This window comes from Psittacula echo (genome assembly GCF_963264785.1).
Source record: "Psittacula echo genome assembly, chromosome: 28".
NCBI classification, from domain to species: domain Eukaryota; kingdom Metazoa; phylum Chordata; class Aves; order Psittaciformes; family Psittacidae; genus Psittacula; species Psittacula echo.
In genome coordinates, this window is record NC_137763.1 from 2349614 (window position 1) to 2372306 (window position 22693).

The following is a 22693-nucleotide window of genomic DNA, read 5'->3' on the forward strand; positions in this document are numbered from 1 at the left end:
ATGTTCCCGCCTCACTCTGTTTGACCCGCCCGCTGTCACCATGGCAACTGCCCCTCCTCCCCCCCCCCGGGCAGGCCCCAGGTGGAAGCGCCCGCCCCGGTTGCCGTGGCGACGCGGCTCCGCTGGCCCCGCCCATGCGGGGGAGGGGCTCTGCCCCCGCCCGTTGCCATAGTGACCGCCCCTCCTTGGGGGGTGGTGGTGGTGGTGGCCGCGGCGCCCCCCTTCCTCCACGCCGCCAGGGGGCGCTCGCGGGAAAAGGGGAGTTGGGGGGGCGCAACATGGCGGACGGAGCCGTGTGTTCGGTGAGGGGGCCCAGGGGGGCCCCTAAGGGGTCTCTGGGGTCACTGCGGGGCATGGGGGGGCTCTGGGGGTCACTGGTGGGGTCAGAGGTCGCTAATGGGGATGGGGGTCTCTTGGGGACCCCCCCACCCCGTTTGTCCCCTCAGGTTCTGGAGCGGCTCCTCCTGGTCCTGCCCCCCCCCAGCAGCGGGGAGCAGAAGGGGGGGTCCCTGCTGGTGGCCCTGGCAGCGGAGGGGGACACGGCCCAGTCCGGCTGCACCATCACCGGTGGGGGGGGAGACGAATGAGGGCGGTTTGAGGGGGGGGGGGGCTTGAGGGGACCCCAACCCCCCCTTTGTCCCCACAGTGGCGGCCGCCGGGGACCTGACCCATGGCATCGACACTGAAGCCCTTTTGGGAGGTAGGACCCCCCCCTCCAGGGCATCTCCCCCCCCCCCCCATCGGGGGGGTCCTCACTGTGCCCCCCCCATCCCGCAGCCGCTCTGGGGGTGCTGCCGGGGGTGCCCCGTGTCCCTGCTCCGTGCTGCGGCCGCATCCTGCACCGGGCCCGCCTGCGCTTGGCCTTTCAGGTGAGGGGGGGGTTCCTCAATCCCCCCCCACTGCTCTCGTTCCCCACACCCAGGGTGACCTTGGGGGGGGGCAGAATTGGGGCCGGGGGCCCCGGGGGAGCTCCGGCCCCCGCCACAAGTAGGGCGAGTGGATAAATATAACCGGGGTGGCCTGGTTTTGGGGGGGGGAATGACAAAATGGGGTCACGGGGGGGCGGGCAGCTCCCCAATACCCACAGCAGCTCCTGGGGGGGGCCTGAGCCCCCAAACTGGTCCCAGTCCCTTGGTGGGGCTGGGGTTTTCTCCCCAAACTGGGGTGAAGCAGCAGGGCCCCCCCCACCGAGGACTGGGGGGGTTTGGGGGGGCTTTGGGGTACCCACCCCCCCTTCCCGTGCCCCCACCAGCTCTGCGCCCCCCCCGACTGTGTGTGGCTGCGGCGGTTCCTGCACAAGGCCAGCGTGGTGCACCCCGAGGTACCAGCACTGGGGGGGGGGGGGGCACATGGGGGTGCACCCAGGGGGGGTCCCAACGTTGAACCCCCCCCCCCTCGTGCCCCCCAGGTGGAGTTTCACTTGTGTGTCAGCATGAATGGAGCCGTGGCCTCGCACACCTATGGGTGAGACACGTGGAACACCCCCCTTGGGGACCCCCCGTACCCTGGGGACCCCCACATCCTATGGACACCACCACCCTGGGACCCCATGGGGGGTTCTGGGGTGTCCCAGCCCGGTGCCAGCCCCGTCCCTGTGTCCTGCAGGAGGGAGAGCGCCTGGACACTGGAGGGAGCGAGGCTGCGGGTCCAGAGCTGGCACTTTGTGCTGTAGGAAGGGATGGGATGGGGTGGGATGGGGATGAGGGCAGGATGGGGATCGAATGGGGACAGGATGGGGATGGGAACAGGGATCAGGACAGAATTAGGATGTAGATAGGGAAAGGATGGGGATGAAGACAGGGATGGGAATGGGGATGGAATGGGGACAGGGATAGAGATGGGGATGGGATGGGGATAAGGACAGGATGGGGACAGGGCCAGGCCAGGGCAGCTCAGGGTGAATGTGATGGGGAGGGGGTGGCTCAGGGTCCCCAGGATGCAGAGGGGGTGGCGGGGGGGGGTCAGGAGGACATGGACGTGATCCCTGGGGGCTGTCCTGGGGGATGCTGCACATCCCGGGCTGCATCCGGATGGACCCAGCGCCCTCCTCCCATCTCTCCCCCAGCTCCAGGCCGACAGCTCCTGGGGTTGCTCCCCCCTGCAGCAGGATCCACCCCACGCTGGGCCCCCCCATCCGCCTGCGGGTGCCCCCTCCCGCGGTGGCCGCAGGGCTCGGGGGGGAGCTGAGCCTGGTCCCTGCGGCCGCCTTGTGCCCCTGCCTGCGCAGGGCCCCCAGCCGGCCCTCCCGCCTCCACGCCATCGCCATATCCCGGTGTTCCCAGTGGGATCCGGGAGGGAACTGGGCCGGGGGGGCACACATGGGGCCAGGCCGTTGTCCTTGACCGTTAACACTTGTTCCTGTACGACCCCGCGGGGCTCCCGGCTGCGGCGCCCCGGTTCTTCCAGGATCCCTCTTGGATGGCAGATTGGGAGCAATTCGGCTTCACCGTGGCCCCCTGTGCCCAGACAGAGGGGGAGGAAGGTGAGGGGGGGTCTGGTGATAACAAGGGGGGGTCCCACCAGTGGCAGCACCCACAGTGCCCCCCATCTTGTCCCTGCAGAGCTGGTGACCCCCGATGCCACCTACACAGTGCAGCAGGGAGCGGGGGGCCCCGATGGGGACCGGCACCCCCAGAGCCTCCTGCTCTTCCTCTTGCTCCAGCACGAGGACCCCTTCCAGGCGTACGATGCCAGTGAGTGGGGCCGGGGCGGCTGAGGTTGGGGGCGTCCCCATTGTCTGGGGGTGTCCCCATTGTCTTGGGGATGTCTCTGTCATACAAGGGTGTCCCCATGGTCTGGGGGTGTCTCCATTGTTCAGGGGTGTCCCCATGGTCTGGGGGTGTCCCCATGGTCTGGGGGTGTCTCCATTGTTCAGGGGTGTCCCCATGGTCTGGGGGTGTCCCTATGGTCTTGGGGGTGTCTCCATTGTTCAGGGGTGTCCCCATGGTCTGGGGGTGTCCCCATTGTTCAGGGGTGTCCCCATGGTCTGGGGGTGTCCCCATTGTTCAGGAGCACCCCTATGCTCCGGGGCTGTCCCCGTCTGTCCCCGCAGGCACCCGCCTGGTGCTGCTGCAGCACCTGGAGCAGACGCTGTGGAGCAGCCGCCCTGCGCTGGCCCGCGGGCTCCGGACCCTCGTCCACCCCATGCTGGGGGAGCTGCGCCGGCGGCAGGAGGTGGGTGCCACACACGGGTGTTGGGGGGTGTCCCCCAGCACCCCCATTGAACCCCCCCTTCCCATCCCGCAGGGCCAGCAGCGCCTGGCACGGTCCCTTTCGGTCGCACTGGATGCGGTGATGGTCGTGGTGACCGGGAGCACCAGCACCCGGTTCCGCCGGGGCTGCCTGCGCACCATGCAGGTACGGGGGGGACACACGGACCCCCGAGGTGAAGGGGGGGCTCTGGGGGAGGGTCTTACCCCCTGCTCCCCTTCCTGGTGTCCCCACAGGTCGAGGACACCCCGGCTTTGGTGGCGGCCGCTCGGCGGAGCTTGACTGAGGTCACCCAGAGGCGGCTGCTGCCCATCGGCTCCTGCGAGACCCATGGGGACCCCCGGGGGGGTGAGGGACGCACCGGGGTGGGGGTGGGGGTCCACAGCCACCCCCAGCCCCATAGACCCCCCTTTGACCCCTCCCAGGGTCCCCATTGGAGCATCCCCGTGTGCGGAGCAGACAATTGGAGGAGGAGGAGGAAGAGGAGGAGGATGAGGAGGGTCCCCAGGGCAGCCAGGGGCAGGTGGGTGCCACTGGGGGGTCCCCCCACTTTAGCCCCCCATTAAACCCCCTTGACCTCCCCCCTATCCTGCAGGTGTTGCTGCAGGAGATGGCCCAATGGATGGCCTAAGGGACGGGGATGGAGCCCACCCCTCTGCCATGTGCCAGCCCAGTTCACCCGGTCCCAGCTGGTTCTGGCAGCCCCAGTCCAGTTTCCCCAGTTGGTTCCAGTTTCCTTTGTTGGTCCTAGTGCCACAATTGCTCCCCATTCTCCCAGTTGCTCCAAGTTTCCCCACTGATCCCAGTTCTCCCAGTCACTCATGGTCCCTCACTGGTCCCGGTTCCCTACTGGTCCAGTTCTCCCAGTCAATCCCAGTCCCCCACTGGTCCCAGTTCCTCAAGGGTCCCAATTCTTCCACTGGTCCCAGTTCTCCGAGGCGCTTCCATTTCTCACAGTCCCCCACTGGTCCCAGTTCTCTCAATTGCTCCCAGTCCCCCACTGATCCCAGTTCCCCACTGGTTCCAGTTCTCCCAGTTGCTCCCATTTCTCCCAGTCACTCCCAGTCCCCCACTGGTCCCAGTTCTCCCAGTTGCTCCCATTTCTCCCAGTCACTCCCAGTCCCCCACTGGTCCCAGTTCTCCCAGTTGCTCCCATTTCTCCCAGTCACTCCCAGTCCCCCACTGGTCCCAGTGTTCCCAGTTGCTCCCATTCGCCCCGCTCGGTCCCAGTTCCCGCACCCCATTTTCCCACTCAGTTCCCACGCCATTGCCCCGCCCCCGATGGCCACGCCCCTCAAGCGCCGCCCCCTCATTAAGCCCCGCCCACTTCCATCGCTCCCGTTCCCCGAAGCCCCGCCCCTCGCACCCCCGCCCTGCAGCACCTGGCGCTGGCCCCGCCCCGCCGGCCCAGGCCCCGCCCCCGGGCCTGGCCCCGCCCCCCCGCCATGGCGCTGTCGCAGCCCGCGGGCGCCTCGTCCTGGGCCGCTGCCGCGCCGGCTCGAACCGGGCCGGGCCCGGGAGCGGGCCCCGGAGCGGCCCCGGCCCCCGCCGCCGGCCCCGGGCCGTGCTGGGCCGCGGTGCTCGCCTGCCTCAGCCTGGCCTGCTCCTACGTGGGCAGCCTCTACGTGTGGGGCAGCCCCCTGCCGAGGTACGGCCCGGGGCGGCGGGGGGCGCTGGGGGTCTATAGGGTGCTTGGGGGCGGTCTGTCGGGTACATGGGGCGCTCTAGGGGGGTCTATAGGGTGCTTGGGGGCGGTCTGGGGGGGGTTGTAGGGCCCATGGGGGTCTGGAGGAGGTGGGGGGGGTCTGTAGGGCACCGGCGGGGCTGGGGGGGGTCTGTAGCGTACCTGGTGGGGTTGAAGTGGTACCGGGGGGGGCTGGAGTGCATGAAGAGCACTCGGGACGGGGTCTCCAGGTTACTGGGGGGGGTTATGGAGTACATGAAGGGGTGGGAGGGCCTGGGGGACCTCTTCAGTGTCCGTGGGGTGGGGGCACCCTCGCCCCCCCCCCCCCCACTGACCCCCCCCCCTTGGCCACAGGGACCACCCGTCTGTCATCAAGCGGCGCTTCACCAGCGTCCTGGTGGTGTCGGGGCTCTCCCCGGCCTTTGTGTGGCTCTGGAAGGAGCTGACGGGCGTCAAGGTGAGCGTGGAGGGGGCTGTGCCCCGGGTTGGGGGGGGGAACACCCCCCCACATGTGGTGCTCACCCCCCATTTCCTCCGCACAGCTCGACACCCCCCTGCCAGCACTGCTGGGGCTGCGCCTGGAGGGGCTGGTGCCGGCCACGCTGCTGCCGCTGCTGCTCACCATGGTATGTATGGGGCGGGGGGGGGGGCACCAGCCTCCTGACCTCCACCCAGGCCCCCTTTGAGCGCCCCATGCCCCCCAGATCCTTTTCCTGGGACCCCTCATCCAGCTCTCCATGGACTGTCCCTGGCGCTGGCTCGATGGCATCAGGGTGGCTTTCGGTAAGGGGGGGACACAACTTTTGGGGGGGGGGTCCTAACCAGGGTGCTGGGTAACGGGGTTGGGGGGGGCAGTTGGGCATTGGGGGGGTTTGGGGGTCGTGGAACTGTTGGGTCAGGGAGCAGGGAATGGGGCAGTGGGTTTGGGGGGCAGCAGGAGGAGGTTTGGGGTCTATCCTTGCCCCCCCGAACCCCCCCTTTGTCCCGCAGACCCCCGGTTCTGGGTGCTGTGCCTGGGGGACGTGCGCTGGCTGCGGAACCAGGTGGTGGCCCCGCTGACGGAGGAGCTGGTGTTCCGTGCCTGCATGCTGCCCATGCTGGTGCCCTGCACCGGGCCCGGCCCTGCTGTCCTCGCCTGCCCCCTCTTCTTCGGTGTGGGTGAGTGAACCCGACCCCGGGGATCCCCCTTTGGCCCCCCCCAAACCGACCCTCACAGCCCCGTTCTCACCCCCAAGCCCATTTCCACCACGTCATTGAGCAGCTCCGGTTCCGACAGGGCTCTGTCGGCAGCATCTTCATGTCAGCAGGTACTGCTATGGGGGTCCGGGGGGGGCCTTGGGGTGCTGGGAGGGGGATATGGAGTGGTTGGGGCAGGGTAGGGTGCCTAGGGGGCACATAGGGTACCTAAGGGGGATTTGGAGTGCCTGGGGGGTGATATTGGGGTGCCTGGGGGGGTACATAGTGTTCTTAAGGGGGATTTGGAGTGCCTGGGGGGTGATATTGGGGTGCTTGGGGGGGTACATAGTGTTCTTAAGGGGGATTTGGAGTGCCTGGGGGGGATATTGGGGTGCTTGGGGGGGTACATAGTGTTCTTAAGGGGGATTTGGAGTGCCTGGGGGGGATATTGGGGTGCCTGGGGGGGTACATAGTGTTCTTAAGGGGGATTTGGAGTGCCTGGGGGGTGATATTGGGGTGCTTGGGGGGGTACATAGTGTTCTTAAGGGGGATTTGGAGTGCCTGGGGGGGATATTGGGGTGCCTGGGGGGGTACATAGTGTTCTTAAGGGGGATTTGGAGTGCCTGGGGGGTGATATTGGGGTGCTTGGGGGGGTACATAGTGTTCTTAAGGGGGATTTGGAGTGCCTGGGGGGGGATATTGGGGTGCTGAGGGAGGCACATAGGGTGCTCAAGGGAAATTTGGGCTGCCTGGAGGGGAGATGTTGGGGTGCTGAAGGATAACTCGGGGTGTTTGGGGGGGATGTGGGATGCCTGGAGCAGCAGGAGGAGCCTGGGGGCGGATCCAGGCTTCCTGGAGGGGGTTCCCAGGCCCCCCCAAACCCCCTCTTCCTCCTTCCCAAAGCGTTCCAGTTCTCCTACACCGCCGTCTTCGGCGCCTACACGGCCTTCCTCTTCCTCAGGACAGGTGGGTGCAGGCCGGGGGGGTACAGCGGCTCCGGGGGGGGTCTCCATGGCTCTGTCGGTCCGTGCGTCCCTCCCGCAGGTCACCTGGCGGGCCCGGTGCTGTGTCATTCCTTCTGCAACTCCATGGGCTTCCCGGCCGTGGGGGCGGCGCTGGAGCACCCCCGGCGCCGGGCGCTGCTGCCCTGTTACCTGCTGGGGGTCCTGCTCTTCCTCCTGCTCCTGCACCCCCTCACCGAACCCACCTTCTTCGGGGGGACCCCGGCCTGTGCCCCCCACCCCGGGGGCCACCCTGCCTGCTCCTGACCCGGGCGCGGGGGCGCCCGCCCGGGCCCCCGCCACCCCCAAACCCCCTTTTTATAGGTGCCGTCACACAGAGCTCTATTTTTGTGATTAAAGTGCTTTAAGCCTTCGTGTGGTGGGATTGAATGGGACCGGGAGGAAGGACTTGGGATGGGACAGGGATGGGTTGGGAAGGACTGGGATGGGATAGAGATGGATTCGGAAGGACTGGGATGGGACAGGGATGGATTGGGAAGGACTGGGATGGGATATGGATGGATTGGGAAGGACTTGGGATGGGACAGGGATGGATTGGGAAGGACTGGGATGGGACAGGGATGGATTGGGAAGGACTGGGATGGGACAGGGATGGATTGGGAAGGACTTGGGATGTGACAGGGATGGATTGGGAAGGACTGGGATGGGACAGGGATGGATTGGGAAGGACTGGGATGGGACAGGGATGGATTGGGAAGGACTGGGATGGGATAGAGATGGATTGGGAAGGACTGGGATGGACTTGGGATGGGACAGGGATGCATTGGGAAGTACTGGGATGGGATATGGATGGATTGGGAAGGACTGGGATGGGATAGAGATGGATTGGGATGGGACAGGGAGTGACTGGGACAAGACCACGCAGTTCCTGTGGTCTACTGGGCCAGAACGAAGCAGGATCTGGGGCTGATTCATCCCCATTCAAACTGGGACAGGACCGGAGGCAGCTCCCGAGTTCCTCCCTCCCGCCAGGGGGCGGCAAAGCCGCGCGCATACGCTCCGCTCCCACAGGCGCGCTGGGGATCGCGCTCAGCCATTGGGCAGCGCGAGAGCCAATAGGAGCGCGGCGTGGGCGTGTCCCCAGGCCACGCCCCCTCAAGGACCACCCTTTTCCAGCGGCGCTTTATTCCCGCGCTCCACCACGTGACTGCCGTACACCCGCTCGGCCCCCGCCCCCGGCCCCGCCCTCTCGCCGGCGCCCCCCGGGTCCTGCCGCCCGCCGGCCCCGCCGCCCGGCCCCGTTAGGGGGGGTTCTCACAGTCACGGTCGTGGTCGCTGTGGGCTCCGGCGCCGCCGCGGGTGGGCGGCCCGTGGCTGTGGGCCTTGCGGATATGGCGGTAGAGGTCCCCGGACTGGGTGTAGCTGCGCAGGCAATGGCGGCACTCGTAGGGACGCTCCCGCGTGTGCACGGTGGCGTGGCGCCGCAGGGTGTAGGAGCAGGAAAACGTTTTCCCGCACGTGGGGCAGGTCGGTGCCTCCTCGGTGAAGAGCCCGAAGCCCCCGCGCCCCTCCAGCGGTGGCAGGAACAGCGGCTCCCGCAGCGCCGGCAGCCCGAAGGGCAGCGGCTCCCCCGATGCCTCCCCGAAGGCCGCAGGCCGCGGGGCACGGGCTGGCGCCGGGAAGAGGCTGGCAGAGCGGCGGGTGCCCGCCTCGGGCTCCTCATCGGAGATGACAATGGCTTCCACCTTGACAGCAGCAGGCAGCAGCCCCCCAGGGGCAGCGGGAGCCCAGGGCCCTGCGCAGAGCCCCCCCGGAGCGGGCAGCTCCCCCCCAGGGAAGGTGGCGCGAGGGGCGGCCTCCGTCGAGCTGCTGGGGCTGGGCAGGGGCAGCTCCGGTGCAGCAGCACGGGACCAGTCGCCCTCCATGCCGGGCTGCGTGGTGTCAGCCACGTCCACGCGGGACACGGGCGGCTCGGGGGGGGGCACTCCCTCCTCCCCGCCATCCCCAGCCTCCGGGGCCGGGCCGGGGGGGGGCAAAAGGGGCGCCCCAGGGCTGGGCGGGCACTGCTGGGGGGCGGCGGGCGGCAGCGGCGGGCTGCCGGGGGCATCCTCCTCCCGCTTGGTGCTGTCGGCCTCAGCCGGGACCCGCGCCTGCAGCTTCTTCTTGCAGAGCTTGACGACGTCGTTCATGTGCAGGTAACTGGCGGCCGCCAGCACGTCCTCCAGCGGCGTGGCGGCCAGCGCCAGCCGCCCCTCGTACATGAACTCCAGGAGCAGCCCGAAGGCGGGCGGCGTCACGATCTCGCTGTTCAGGCACACCAGGTCGCCCTTGTCCAGCCGCTCCGCGTAGCACATGTGGAAGAAGGCGCTGCAGGCGGCCAGGACTGCGCGGTGCGCCGGGAACGGGGCGCTGCCCACCAGCACGGTGCAGTCGCAGAGGAAGCCTTGGGCCCGCTGCTCCCGCAGCCCCCGCAGCAGCTGCCGGCTGTGCTCGGGGAACTCCATGGTGTCCCGCGGGGCTCTGCCGGCCCTGGAGAGGGGGTGACAGCGTCAGGGGGGCTGCCCAGGAGGCCGCCGTCAGCCCCGGTGGGGCCCGGTCAGCCCCAGCAGGACCCGTTCAGCCCCGGTAGGACCCGTTCATTCCCGGTAGGACCCCGTCAGCCCCGGTGCGGCCCGGTCAGCCCCAGCAGGACCCGTTCAGTCCCGGTAGGATGCGGCCAGCCCCGGTGCGGCCCGGTCAGCCCCAGCAGGACCCGTTCAGCCCCGGTAGGACGCGGCCAGCCCCGGTGCGGCCCGGTCAGCCCCTGTGGGGCTCGCTCCATCCCGCCGGGCCCGCCCCAGCTCCGGGGGCCCCGTCCCCACTCACCACAAAGCAACGGCCTAGCGACGCCCCGCCCCTCCGCGCTGATTGGCAGCCAGCCCGGCAGGCAGCTCCTGCTCTCATTGGTCAGATCACCTGCCGCTCAAAATGCCCGGGCGACGAGGGTGAGAGACGCCTGTTGATTGGTGGCTTCCTCCTGTCACTTATAGAAGAGAGCTGCTGATTGGCTTCTGCCGGGAAGAGGCGGGCCGAGGCGGCCTTAGCCGTGGTTGCTACGACCGCGGGGCGGGGCGTTGCCGAGGAAGCCCGCAGCGGGAGGGCGGGTCTCCGGGCAGCGCGTGTTTTGATTGGGGGCTCAGATGAGTCACTCATCTGTCCCGCGCTTTCATTGGTCTGCCGTTCCCCGTGCAAGGTGTGTCCCTAACCCGCGCTCTGATTGGTGGGAGCTCCCTTCTGTCATACAGGGACAGGGCGTGGGCGGGGCTACGGTCTCCATGACAACCAAGCCGGAGGGCAGCTGCGGGGGTGTGGCCGGGGCGGGGCTCCCCTCAGCCAATGGGACTCGGCAGCGTGGGGCTAGGGGCGGGGTCAAGGGTCAGCTCCGATCCAAGATGGCGGCGGCGGCGGGGAGGTGAGCGTGCGCCGCGGGAACCGCCTCCTTTCCCCCCCAACCGGATCCGTCCTCCCCGGGACCCACGCACCCCTTCGCGCCCCCCCCATCGCCGCTCGGGGCGCCCCAACCCCCGTCGGGTCCCGGCACCGATGCCCCCCCCGTTTCCCCTTTCCCCCGGTCGGTCCCGGTCTGCGTCTGCCGCTTCCCCGCCGGGGCGGAGCCGGAGCCGGAGCCGGAGCCGCGGCCCTGCCCTTCGCCCCGACCCGCCCCCCCCGTTCCCCCGCAGGCGGCGGCCGGCGGCGCTGCTCTGCGCTGCGCTTTGCCTCGGGGCCGCCCTCGCCGTGGACCGCAGCAACTTCAAGACGTGCGAACAAAGCGGGTTCTGCCGGTGGGTACCGGGGGGAGCCCGCGGGGGGCAGCGGCCGGGCCGGGGCCGCGCTCAGCCTCTTTCCCCCCCGGCTCCCCCGGCAGGCGCCAGCGCGGCCTCAGCCCCGGGCAGTCTCCGTACCGAGCCCTGCTGGAGTCGCTGCAGCTCGGGCCCGACGCCGCCAGGATACAGCTCATCAATGAGGCCACCAAGGTCCGCACGGGGCCGGGGAGGGGGCTGCGGTGCCCGGGGCCGTCCTGCTGATACCGTGTCCGTTGTCCAGGTCCCGCTGCTGCTGGAGCTGTGGGGGCTGCAGGGCAACATGACCCGGATCCGCATCAAGGAGCTGAACCCGCTGCGGCCGCGGTTCGAGGTGCCGGATGTGCTGGTGGCTGAGCCGCCGGTGGAGCGGTGAGCACCGGGAGGGGACACACAGGGACGGGGGGTGCGGGCCCGGGGCGCAAGAAGCGGCCTTTAACACCCCCGTTCCCGGCAGGCTGGCGGTGACGGGGCGGGACGAAGGGAGCTTGGAGCTGTCGCTGGGCCCGGCGGGACACCGGCTGCTGGTGACGGAGAAGCCGTTCCGCATGGATCTGCTGCAGGGCCGGGAGCTGCTCTGCAGTGTCAATGCCCGTGGGCTCCTCTTCTTCGAGCACCTCCGGCAGCGCCGGGACTCGTGAGTGCGGCTGGGGGGGAGCTGCTCTGCACCAGGCAGGGGGGTGGCACCGGTTCCATCCCCATATTCCCCCCCATTGGGGTACCCAGGAAACACCACCCCCCCTTCCCCGGGGAGCTTGGGGTGCCCCCATTCCCTGCTGGACCCCTCGCAGTGAAGGTAAACCCCAGGGAAGGTGGGGAGCGGGGAGCAGCAGTGCTCTGAGGGCCCCCCCAAAAGGGAGGGCAGCCCGTGGGGAAGGGGGTGGGGGGGAAGCCGGGCCGGGCTGTGTCCGTCTGTCCGTCCGGCTCCTCCTTGCACTGACTCTTGGCTGTTTCTGTTTCTGGCTGCGCTTCCCCCCCTGCCCGCGCCCCAGTTTCTCGGATAAACTTAGTAGCTCGGTCGGTAGCTTGTGGGATAAGATCAAGACCCTTTTCCATAGGTAAATCTGTGGCTTCTGCTGCTGTCTCTGCCCCCCTCCACTCCCCTGCCCTCCCCATGGGCCCCCAGTGGGAGCCCAGGCCAGGGGAACCCCTACCCCAGGCTCCAGTGGGAGGGAGGAGGAGCCAGGAGCTGCTGGGGCCATCCCTGTCCCTCTAGAAGTGAGGAGCTGCTCCCCCTGACTGAGCTGGGGGTGGTTGTTGGGGTGCTCCCCCCATCTCGGGTCCCCAAGCGAGTGCCTTTCCAGGTGTCCTGTGTCTGTCCCTCACTGCCAACCTGCTCTGTGTCTCATTCGTCTCTGCAGTGACTGGGGTGCTGCAGCATCCCATAACTGCTCCTTCCCCCCCACCAGGGACACCCCCAGGGAGCCCACGGCAGAGGAAGGGGCAGCTGCTGAGGGGCAGGAGGAAGCTGCTGGTGGGGCAGAGGAGGCTGGTGACCAGAGCGAGAAGGTATCACAGAGACGGGGGGCTCTGGGTGAGGTGATGGGGGCCAGCAGGGAGCTGAGGCCCCCCTTTCTTTTGGGGGACCCCATCTCCTCACCCGTCCATTACCCACAGCCCACAGAGGCCACGGCTGAGGCTGCAGAGGAGCCAGGTGCCTGGGAGGAGACATTCAAGACGCACACAGACACCAAACCCAATGGTGAGCCCCATCCTGTGGCTGATGGGGGGTGTCAGTGTGGGGAGGGGGCTCCCAGTTTCACCCCCCCTTCCTGATTTTCCGCCTCCCGCCACAGGACCCACCTCCGTGGGGCTGGATTTCTCCCTGCCCGGCTTCGAGCACGTCTACGGCATCCCTGAGCATGCCGAGAACCTGCGGCTGCGCACCACGGAGTGAGCGGCGGGAGGGCACGGGGAGGGTGATGGTGGTATCAACCCGGGACGGGGACACTGACCCGCTGGCCTCCTGCAGGGGAGGGGACCCGTATCGCCTCTACAACCTGGACGTGTTCCAGTACGAGCTCTACAACCCCATGGCCCTGTACGGCTCCGTCCCACTGCTCTTGGCACACAGCACCCGCCGCACCCTCGGCATCTTCTGGCTCAACGCTGCCGAGACCTGGGTCGACATCAGCTCCAACACGGCCGGGAAGGTGCGGGGCAGGGGCTGGGGGCACCGGGGAGGGTGCAGTTGGGGTCCTGACACCCCCTTTCCGCTGCTGGCAGACGCTCTTTGGGAAGCTGCTGGATTACATGCAGGGCGGAGGGGAGACGCCGCAGACCGATGTGCGCTGGATGTCGGAGAGCGGCATCATCGACGTCTTCCTGCTGCTGGGCCCCGCGCCTGCCGCGGTGATGGGGCAATACGCTGCTCTCACCGGTACACCAGGGGCAATGGGTGCACCCTGCAGCAAGCAGGGACCCCATTCCGAGCGTCGCTGTGCCCCCCAACAGGCACCCAGGCGCTGCCCCCCCTCTTCGCTTTGGGGTACCACCAGAGCCGCTGGAACTACAACGACGAGGAGGACGTGGCGGCGGTGGAGAGGGGCTTTGAGGAACACGCTGTCCCCTGCGATGTGCTCTGGCTGGACATCGAGCACGCCGATGGCAAACGCTACTTCACGTGGGACCCCAGCAAGTTCCCCCGGCCCCGCGCCATGCTGGAGCAGCTGGCTGCGAAGAAACGCAAGGTGCGAGGCCCCAGCAAGGGACTTGGGGGGCTGGGGGGGCTGTGGGACCCCGCTCGGGGTGCTGACGTGGGTCATTCTCCCCCCAGATGGTCAGCATCGTGGACCCCCACATCAAGGTGGACAACGGGTACCGTGTCTACACCGAGCTGCGATCCCGCGGCTTCTATGTCAAGACAAAGGATGGGAGTGACTACGAGGGCTGGTGCTGGCCGGGTGAGTGGGGCTTGGGGGGGCTCGGGGGGGTTCGGGGGGGGTCACACTGACCCTTGCGTTGTCCCCAGGCTCTGCTGCGTACCCCGACTTCACCAACCCTGAGATGCGTGCGTGGTGGGCGTCCATGTTCGCATACGACCAGTACGAGGTGAGGAGCTGCTGCCAGCGGGTTCGTGCCCCCCCCCCCGTTACCCTCCCCCCAGCGGCTGTGTGGCCCCCCCCAAGTCATTGCCACCTCCCTCCCCCAAGTCACTGTCACCCCCACGTTGCCCTTTAGCTCTCACACCACCATCTTCCTGGACTGCTCATGGCCTCCCGCAAGCTACTGTGTCCCCCCTTCTCTTTTTACCCCCCCCGTGCCCCCCTCCTCACCATGGAGCCCCCCCCCAGGGCTCAACCGAGACCCTCTTCACATGGAACGACATGAACGAGCCCTCGGTGTTCAGCGGCCCCGAGGTGACGATGCACAAGGACGCGGTGCACCACGGCGGCTGGGAGCACCGCGACGTCCACAACCTCTATGGTCTCTATGTGGTGAGGAAAGCCCCCCTCCCGGCCCCAAACCCCATTTATGCCCCCCACCTTCACGGGGGGGTTTCCCTTATGGCCTCTTCCTCTCCTCTCCCCACAGCAAATGGCAACAGCCGAGGGGCAGATCCAGCGCTCGGGCGGGCAGCACCGGCCCTTCGTGCTGAGCCGCGCTTTCTTCGCCGGCTCCCAGCGCTATGGTGAGGGTTGGGGGTCCCCTCCGCGTGTCTTTGTGCCCCCCCATCCTCTTCCTCACTCCCCCGTCCTCTCCCAGGCGCTGTGTGGACGGGCGACAACACAGCCGAGTGGGAGCACCTCAAGATTTCCATCCCCATGTGCCTGAGCTTCGGGCTGGCCGGGCTGGCCTTCTGCGGCGGTGAGCGGGGCAAGGCTGGGGGGGGTGATGGGGGTGCTCCATGTGCTGGGGGGGGGTCACCCTGAAGCCCTTCCTCTCCCCCTCAGCGGACGTGGGGGGCTTCTTTAAGAACCCCGATGCGGAGCTTCTGGTGCGCTGGTACCAGGCGGGCGCGTTCCAGCCCTTCTTCCGCACTCACGCTCACCTGGACACGGCGCGGCGCGAGCCCTGGCTCTTCGGCGAGGACAACGTGGCGCTGATCCGCGGGGCTGTGCGGCTGCGCTACGCGCTCCTGCCCTTCTGGTACACGGCCTTTTACCACAGCCACCGCCACGGTGTGCCCATCATGAGGTGAGTGGGGGCAGAGCCCGGCATCGCAGGCGTGGGATGGGAGCTTAAAGCTCCTCCAGCTCCAACCCCTGCCACGGGCAGGGACCCCTTCCACTAGAGCAGCTTGCTCCAAGCCCCTGTGTCCAACCTGGCCTTGAGCACTGCCAGGGATGGGGCAGCCACAGCTTCTCTGGGCACCCTGGGCCAGCGCCTCAGCACCCTCACAGGGAAGAGCTTCCTTAAATCCAGTCTAAATCTCCCCTGTTCCAGTCTGAACCCATCAGCCCTTGTCCCATCGCTCCAGTCCCTGATGAAGGTCCCTCCCCAGCGTCCTTGTAGCCCCCTTCAGACCCCGGAAGCTGCTCTGAGCTCTCCTCGCAGCTTCTCTTCTCCAGGCTGAGCAGCCCCAGTGTTCTCAGCCTGGCTCCTATGGGAGCTGCTCCAGGCCCTGCTCATCCTTGTGGTCTCCTCTGGACTTGCTCCAGCAGCTCCATGTCCTCCTTATGCCGAGGACACCAGAACTGCACACAGTGGGCTCTCGAGAGCAAAGTAGAAGGGGAGAATCCTGAGCTCTGGGGGTGCAGCCCAGCACATGGGGGTGTTCTGGGCTCAAGCTCACACCGAACCCAGCTCATGGGGAGCTTCTCATCCACCAACACCCCCAAGTTCTCCTCCTCAGGCTGCTCTGAATCACTTCTGCCCCCCAGCCTGTGCCTGGGATTGCCCCGGCCCAGACACATTCCCTGTTCTCCTCCATAGGCCGCTGTGGATGGAGTACCCTGAGGACACCACCACCTTCGCCATTGATGATCAGTACCTGATCGGTGAGAGGGGGTTTCCTCCCGTATTGGGGTGTCCCCACACGTGTCAGGGGTCCCCCCACCCTGATGCTGACCCAGCACCCCCCTTCCTTCCCCAGACAGGGCGCTGCTCGTGCACCCCGTCACGGAGCAGGGTGCTCGTGGAGTGCAGGTCTACCTGCCCGGCAAGGGAGAGGTGAGGCTGGGGGGGGCTGCAGGCTTTTGGGGGGGGGGGATTCAAGCTTTGAGGGGGGTTTGGGGGTCCATTGACACCCCCAACCCCTCTCTGGTACCCCCAGGTCTGGTACGACACCGTCTCCTACCAGAAGCACCACGCGCCCCAGACGCTCTATGTGCCGGTGACCATGAGCAGTGTGGGTGATGGGGATGGGTTTGGGGGGGCTGGAGGGGTCTGGGGGGGGGGTCTGAGCGCACCTTCCCCCCCCCCCCGTTTCCTCCCCCAGGTGCCTTTGTTCCAGCGGGGAGGGACGGTGGTGCCGCGGCGGGAGCGGGTGCGACGTTCAACCGAGTGCATGCAGGGGGATCCCTTCACTCTCTACGTGGCCTTGAGCCCCCAGGTCTGTGCAGACCCCCCCCCCGAACACCCACCCTCCCCATTGCCCCTGGAACCCCCCCTGAACCCCCCCATTGCCCCCAGGGCACTGCTGAGGGCGATCTCTTCCTGGACGACGGGAAGAGCTTTGACTACGAGACAAAGGCGCGTTTCCTCCACCGGCAATTCACCTTTGCTGGCAACACGCTGAGAGCCAGGTACCCCCAGCCCCTCCCCAGGGACCCCCCCACATCCCCTCTGCACCCCCCAACCTCCTCGTTCTCCTCCCCTGCAGCTCTGCAGACCCCCGGGGCTCCTTTGACACCCCGGTCTGGCTCGAGCGCGTGGTGATCCTGGGGGCAGAGAAACCTGGTGCCGTCATCCTCCAGCCTGCGAGTGAGTTGGGGTGTGAAGGGGGGGGGGTTTGGGGGTCTGACACCCCCAGGCCCCCCCCTTAATTCCCCCCATGTACCCCCCAAAGATGGCTCCGAGACGCGCCTGGACTTCCAGCACGAGGCCGAGCCGCCCGTCCTCACCGTGCGCAAGCCGGGCGTCCGCATGGGTGACGACTGGGCCATCGTCCTGCGATAATGCAGAGGGGGGGGCCGCTGCCGGGGGGGGGACTCCTCCTCACACCCCCTCCGCTTCCTCTGGGGCCCCCCCACAGCCCCTCTCCTCCCCCCCATCGATCCCCACCCAGGGGCAGGGAGCTCCCGCTGCCCCCTTGGCTGCTGTAGTGGTGGGTGTCCCCCGGTCGGGCTGTGGGGCTGGGGGGGGGTCATTGCCTCTGCCGCCCCCCCCATTTTCCCCCCAAGCGTGGGGCTGGGGGGTGAGGGCTGGGGGGGGGATGGGGACCAAGGCTCTGTGTGCCCCCCCCAGCCCCTCTTGTGCCTCAAACCCTCCCCGTCCCCTCCTCCCTTTCTTCCTCTTTCGTTCCCCCCCCCGTTTTCTCCCCCTGCCCTTAACCCGCGGGGGTCAGGAGGGTTTGGGGGCCCCCCCCCTTTTCTCTATGGGGCACATGAGGGTCGGGGGGGGCAGATCCGGGGCCCCCTCCGCGGCTGGGCGGGGCCGGGGGGGGGGAGGGGCGGTCCCGCGTGGAATTTTGATAAAAGACAAATAAAACCAAGGAAAAAAACCCAAAATCCGGTGTTCGGGGGGGGGGGGCGGGGCACAACCCGGAACCCGCGGCCGGGGGAGCGCAGCTGCCGGCCGGACCCCGCGAGGGACGGACCGCGACCGGAAGCGGTGTCCGGAGCGCGGTTGGGAGTGGACCGGAAGTGCCGGCCTGGCCTGGCCCGGCCCGGCCCGGCCCGGCGGAGGCTTCGCGGCCTGAAGCGGGTCTCGGGCCCGGCCTCCCCTCCTCCGGTGCTGGTATCGGAGCGCGGGGGGGGAGGCGGGAGTTACCGGAGGGGGCCTGACTTGTACCGGGGGTTACGGGGGGGGGGGGGCTGGAGGTAGCGGTGGTGCGGGGCCTGACGGGGGCACCGGGAGCGCTGCGGGTGTGGGGCGGGTCGTGGGGGGCCGGTGCTGCCGGACGAGAGATGCCCGAGGGCTGGGACCCTCCCGAGCACCTGAACGCCCCCCCCCAGCACGCCCCGGAGCACCTGAGACCCCCCCCGGCCCCCCCCTCCGGCGCTGCCATGAGGGTGAAGCTGAAGAACGTTTTCATCGTGTACTTCGTGGTGTCGCTGGTGGGGCTGCTCTGTGCCCTGCTGCAGCTCGGTGAGGGGGCGCTGGGGGGGCGCTCGGGGGTCCCTGAACCCCCCCCCGGGCTGTGCTGGGGTCCCTGACCCCCCCCCCCCCCCCCAGGGCAGCCCTGTGACTGCTCCCAGCAGCTCCAGGCCGAGCGGCACCGGGGCCGGGACCGGCTGCTGGCGGAGCAGCGGAATGGGGGGGCCCGGGGGGAGACCCGAGCACGGGGGGGGGGCCAGGCCCTGCCCACCATCTACGTGGTGACCCCCACCTATGCCAGGTGAGATCCGACCCCCCCACGTCCTCTACAGCCTGCCCAGTCCCCCCCATAGCCCTGTATGGCCTGGCCTGCCCCCCCCCCCAGACCTATTTGCACCCCCCTTGGGCCCTATATAACCTTACCTGCCATCCCCCCCTGACCCATTTGCACTCCCTTTGAGCCCCATATAACCTGTTTTGGCCACCTCAGACCCATTTACACCCCCCTTAGGCCACGTATAACCCGACCTGCGCCCCCCCCGACCCATTTGCACCCCCTCTTAGGCTCCATATAACCTGACCTGCCTCCCACAGGCCCATTTACCCCATGTACAGCCCAGCCTGCCCTCCCAGACCCATTCGTACCCCCCTTAGGTCTCATATAACTTATTCTGGCCCTCCCCCAGACCCATTTCCCCCCTTCCAGACCTAACTTGCCCCCCCATTCCCTCCTCCCTGCACCCCCAGACCCATTCGCACCCCTCTTGGGCCACATATAACCTGACCTGCACCCATTTACCTCCCCTTAGGCCCCCCCAGACCCATTTATGCCTCTCCAAACCTAACCTGCCCGCCCCACACCCATTTGCGCTCCCCAGCCTGGCCTCTCAAACCCCCCCCCATTCCCTTCTGACCCCCCCAGGCCGGTGCAGAAGGCGGAGCTGGTGCGGCTCTCGCAGACGCTGCTGCACGTGCGGGCGCTGCACTGGGTGGTGGTGGAGGACGCCGCGGCCCCCACGGCGCTCGTGGCGGGGCTCTTGGCCAGCAGCGGGGTTCCCTTCACCCACCTGCACGTGGAGACCCCCCCCGAGAGCCGCCGCCGCCCCGGGGACCCCCCCTGGCTGCACCCGCGCGGCGCCGAGCAGCGGAACCGGGCCCTGCGCTGGCTGCGGGACACGAGGGCGCCCGGCGACGGCGGCGTCGTTTACTTTGCTGACGACGACAACACCTACAGCCTGCGCCTGTTCGAGGAGGTGAGGGGCCCCCGGCGCCTCCTGAGCCCTCTCAGTGTCTCTTGAACCCCCAGTGCCTCCTGACACCCCCCAGCACTCTCTGATCCCCCCACACCCCCTGAGCCCCCCCCCAGCATCTTAAATACACCCCTAACCCCCCCAACATCCTGACACCCCACAAGCCTTGACCCTTCCTGGACCCTTAAACACCTCTCCAGCGCTCCCTGACCCTGCCCTCAGCACCCTCTGATGCCCCATGAACTTTAAATACACCCCCAGCACCCCCTAAACATCCTGACCCCACTCCCCAGCGCGCCCTGATCCCCCCTTGAGCATCCTGATCCCTTCCGGCATCCCCTAATCCCCCACTCTGGAGCCCTTAAATATCCCCCCAGAACCCCTGAAGTTCCCCCCTCCAGCCCTCCTACTCCCCCTTGAATCCCCTTCAGCACCCCCTAAACCCCACAGAACCCTTAAATACCCCCCAGAATCCCCCCCGCACTCCTTAAATACCCTCCCGTCACCCTGCAACCCACCCCGGGACCCCTTAAATCCCCCCCTAACCCCCCCCCTCACGGCCGCTCTCCGCCCCCCCCAGATGCGCAGCACCCGGGGGGTGTCGGTGTGGCCCGTGGGGCTGGTGGGGGGGCTGCGCTTCGAGCGGCCGCTGGTGGCGGGGGGCCGGGTCGTGGGGTTCCACACGGGCTGGAAGCCGGAGCGCCCCTTCCCGCTGGACATGGCCGGCTTCGCCGTGGCGCTGCCGCTGCTGCTGGCGCGGCCCGAGGCGCGCTTCGACCCCCGCGCCGAGCGGGGCTACCTCGAGAGCAGCCTCCTGGGGGCGCTCGTGTCCCCCGCGCAGCTCGAGCCCAAGGCGGGCAACTGCACCCAGGTGGGAACCGGGGGGGCACGGGGGGGGCTCATAGGGGGCTGGGGGCTCATAGGGGCACATTGAGGGGCCTGGGGTTTCATAGGGGCACAGTGGGGTGCTGGGGGTGTCACAGGGGCACAATGGGGTGCTGGGGTCTCATAGGGGCACAGTGGGGTGCTGCGGGTCTCATAGGGGCACAGTGGGGTGCTAGGGGAGCCTGTGGTCTCATAGGGGCACAGGGGGGCTGGAGGGGAGCTGGGGTCTCACAGGGGCACAGTGGGGGCCTGGGGTCCCATAGGGGCACAGTGGGGTGCTGCGGGTCTCATAGGGGCACAGTGGGGTGCTGGGGGAGCCTGTGGTCTCATAGGGGCACAGGGGGGCTGGAGGGGAGCTGGGGTCTCACAGGGGCACAGTGGGGTGCTGGGGGTTTCATAGGGGCACAGTGGGGTGCTGGGGGAGTCTGAGGGTCCCATAGGGGCACAGTGGGGTGCTGGGGGCTCATAGGGGCGCAGTGGGGTGCTGGGGGAGCCTGAGGGTCCCATAGGGGCACAGTGGGGTGCTGGGGGCTCATAGGGGCACAGTGGGGTGCTGGGGGAGCCTGAGGGTCCCATAGGGGCACAGTGGGGTGCTGGGGGCTCATAGGGGCACAGTGGGGTGCTAGGGGAGCCTGAGGGTCCCATAGGGGCACAGTGGGGTGCTGGGGTCCCATAGGGGCACAGTGGGGTGCTGGGGGGGCCCAGGCCGCAGTGGGGGGGTCCAGCCCCGTTCCCCCCCAGGTGCTGGTGTGGCACACGCGGACGGAGAAGCCGAAGCTGCGGCAGGAGGAGCAGCTCCAGCGCGAGGGACGGGGCTCGGACCCACACATCGAGGTGTGAGGGACCCCCCCGGGGACAACTCAGCCTTTATTTATCGCCGGGGACCCCCCCTTTCCGCGGGGGCTCCCCCCACTTCTCTCCCAGGGCTCCCCAATGGAGCGATGTCTCCATAATAAACATTCCTGCTCCATCCTCACCTGTGGCTGGGGGGGGGACATCCCACTATGGCTGCCTTATACTGGGGGGGGATGCTGCCTGCCCCCCCCATTGCTGGGGGGCCACGGGGGGGGGGTAGGATCTGATCCCCCCTCCTCCCTTGCTGCCAGTGGATCTTCATGGGGGCATTGCGGCTCTTGATCGTGGGGAGGATCCTGGCGGAAACGGGGGGGTTTGGGGGGGACAGCTCCAGCTGTGCCCCCCCCAGACACCCTCTGCCCCCCCCCGGCTCCCTCTGTGCCCCCCCCCATCCCCTTCCACCCCCTACATACTTGCCACAGAGCTTGCAGGGGAAGCGGGCGATGGGGGCTCCGGGTGGCATCTGGGACAGAGAGAGGCGGGAGGGGGGGTCCAAGTGTACCCCAAAGACAAGGGGGGGGTCCCTAACTCCAGGAGGAGGCCCTGGCCCCCCCTCCAGTGCTATGGGGGGGTCCCTGACCTGCCTGTAATTGCCTCCATGCCCAGCCCAGCTCTGGCTTGTGCAGGTAATAGAACTCAAGGCACTGGGTCGGCTGCTTGGAGGGTACTGGGGGGGCGGGGGGGGTAGGTTTTGGGGTGGCCCCGTGGGAACTGGGGTGCAAAGGGGGGGGCTGGGGGGTCCCTCACTGCCCGTTGGATGCACCCAAAGTCCTCCCCGTGCTGTGCCAGGGCCTTGGCAAGGAGCAGGCGCTCCCTTGGGGTGCAGGTATCGCTGCCCAGGGGTGCGGGGGGGGGTGTCAGGACCTGGGGGGGGGGGAGGCCCCCAACATCCCCCTTCCCCCCCCCACCGGTGTAGTGGTACCCAGGCAAGGGCTCTGCTGTCCCCAGCAGCAGCAGCTCCAGGGCACCCTGGGGGGGGGGACACGAGGTGGGTTGGGGGGTGCTGGGGATGGGAGGGGCACCGCAAAACCCCCCCCCCCTGGCCCCCTCTCACCCTCAGGCTGCCGCTGGCCCGGGTCAGGCAGTGCAGGGCCAGGTCCCGGTTCGTGCCCCCCCCGGCAGGGAGCAGGCCGGGTCCAACAAGGTCTCCACTGGGGGGGGGTAAAAGTAAATGGGGGGGGGGAACGGGAAGGACGCCCCCCTCCCATTGATCCCCAAGCAATAAGGGGTGGGGGTCTCACCTTGCTGCTGAGCCTTGGGGTCCCCCTCCAGCCCTGGCCGGGGGCTCCAGGCCAATGTGGCCCCCCCCAGGGGGGTCCTGCCTGCAGCCCCCCCCACCAGCACAGCTGCCTGGAAGCTGGGACCCACATTGATCTGCCGGGGGGGGGCAGCCCCCCCTTTCTGTGCCCCCCCATCGCCATTGGCTGCACTCACGGAGGTGACAGGCGCTGGGGGTCGGTGCTCCCGAGGGGGCAGCCCCACAAACAGCCCCGGCCCCCCCGCACGGGGTCCAGCATTAGGGGCAGCCGGTACCGGGGGGGCCCCCCCCCCCAGGCCAGGGCGGCTTCGGTACGGGGGGGCCTGTGGGAGAGGGGAGAAAAGTGATGGGGATGTCAATGGGGGTCTCCCATTGACCCCCCCCAGGGCCTGGGTGTCCGGCTCCTCTCACCCGGGGTGGGGCAGCCCCCCTGC

The 22693-nt window shown here is 68.4% G+C and overlaps 4 protein-coding genes across 9 annotated transcripts; 3 read left to right on the forward strand and 1 right to left on the reverse strand.

The window, feature by feature from the left end:
- The first annotated feature begins 4639 nt into the window (after positions 1-4639).
- Positions 4640-7444, forward strand: RCE1 (Ras converting CAAX endopeptidase 1). Of its 3 annotated transcripts, none has more exons than XM_080635875.1 (8): positions 4640-4858; positions 5249-5351; positions 5437-5520; positions 5599-5677; positions 5885-6052; positions 6130-6201; positions 6974-7036; positions 7115-7444. In XM_080635875.1, exons 1-8 carry the CDS (start codon positions 4656-4658, stop codon positions 7336-7338), a joined length of 996 nt encoding a protein of 331 aa, XP_080492001.1. In that variant the 5' UTR covers positions 4640-4655; the 3' UTR covers positions 7339-7444. The 3 variants fall into 3 exon arrangements, with proteins under 3 accessions (XP_080492001.1, XP_080491999.1, XP_080492000.1); XM_080635873.1 differs by having other exon boundaries at positions 6156-6201; XM_080635874.1 differs by having other exon boundaries at positions 5626-5677; positions 6156-6201.
- An 880-nt stretch (positions 7445-8324) lies between these two features.
- ZBTB3 (zinc finger and BTB domain containing 3) lies at positions 8325-10004 on the reverse strand. The gene is made up of 2 exons (XM_080635881.1): positions 9898-10004; positions 8325-9561 (listed from the first exon to the last, which is right to left on the reverse strand). The coding sequence occupies exon 2, from the start codon at positions 9534-9536 to the stop codon at positions 8334-8336; it is 1203 nt and encodes a 400-aa protein (XP_080492007.1). The 5' UTR covers positions 9537-9561; positions 9898-10004; the 3' UTR covers positions 8325-8333.
- Positions 10005-10442: 438 nt separating this feature from the next.
- On the forward strand, positions 10443-17412 carry GANAB (glucosidase II alpha subunit). Of its 3 annotated transcripts, XM_080635839.1 has the most exons (24): positions 10443-10483; positions 10752-10853; positions 10937-11045; positions 11116-11243; positions 11329-11508; positions 12281-12380; positions 12489-12573; positions 12668-12764; positions 12844-13024; positions 13098-13251; positions 13326-13561; positions 13648-13774; positions 13843-13922; positions 14165-14308; positions 14406-14502; positions 14577-14678; positions 14765-15008; positions 15747-15811; positions 15907-15983; positions 16087-16161; positions 16252-16365; positions 16446-16558; positions 16636-16736; positions 16822-17412. In XM_080635839.1, exons 1-24 carry the CDS (start codon positions 10464-10466, stop codon positions 16929-16931), a joined length of 2841 nt encoding a protein of 946 aa, XP_080491965.1. In that variant the 5' UTR covers positions 10443-10463; the 3' UTR covers positions 16932-17412. The 3 variants fall into 3 exon arrangements, 2 of the variants coding, with proteins under 2 accessions (XP_080491965.1, XP_080491964.1); XM_080635838.1 differs by lacking the exon at positions 10443-10483 and having other exon boundaries at positions 10541-10853; XR_013958582.1 differs by lacking the exons at positions 10443-10483; positions 15907-15983; positions 16822-17412 and having other exon boundaries at positions 10541-10853; positions 16636-16672.
- Positions 17413-17599: 187 nt separating this feature from the next.
- Positions 17600-21148, forward strand: B3GAT3 (beta-1,3-glucuronyltransferase 3). 2 transcript variants are annotated; one of them, XM_080635971.1, is made up of 6 exons: positions 17600-17711; positions 17930-18062; positions 18150-18312; positions 18934-19264; positions 19842-20132; positions 20888-21148. In XM_080635971.1, exons 2-6 carry the CDS (start codon positions 17981-17983, stop codon positions 20984-20986), a joined length of 966 nt encoding a protein of 321 aa, XP_080492097.1. In that variant the 5' UTR covers positions 17600-17711; positions 17930-17980; the 3' UTR covers positions 20987-21148. The 2 variants fall into 2 exon arrangements, with proteins under 2 accessions (XP_080492097.1, XP_080492096.1); XM_080635970.1 differs by lacking the exon at positions 17600-17711 and having other exon boundaries at positions 17777-18062.
- Positions 21149-22693: the final 1545 nt, after the last annotated feature.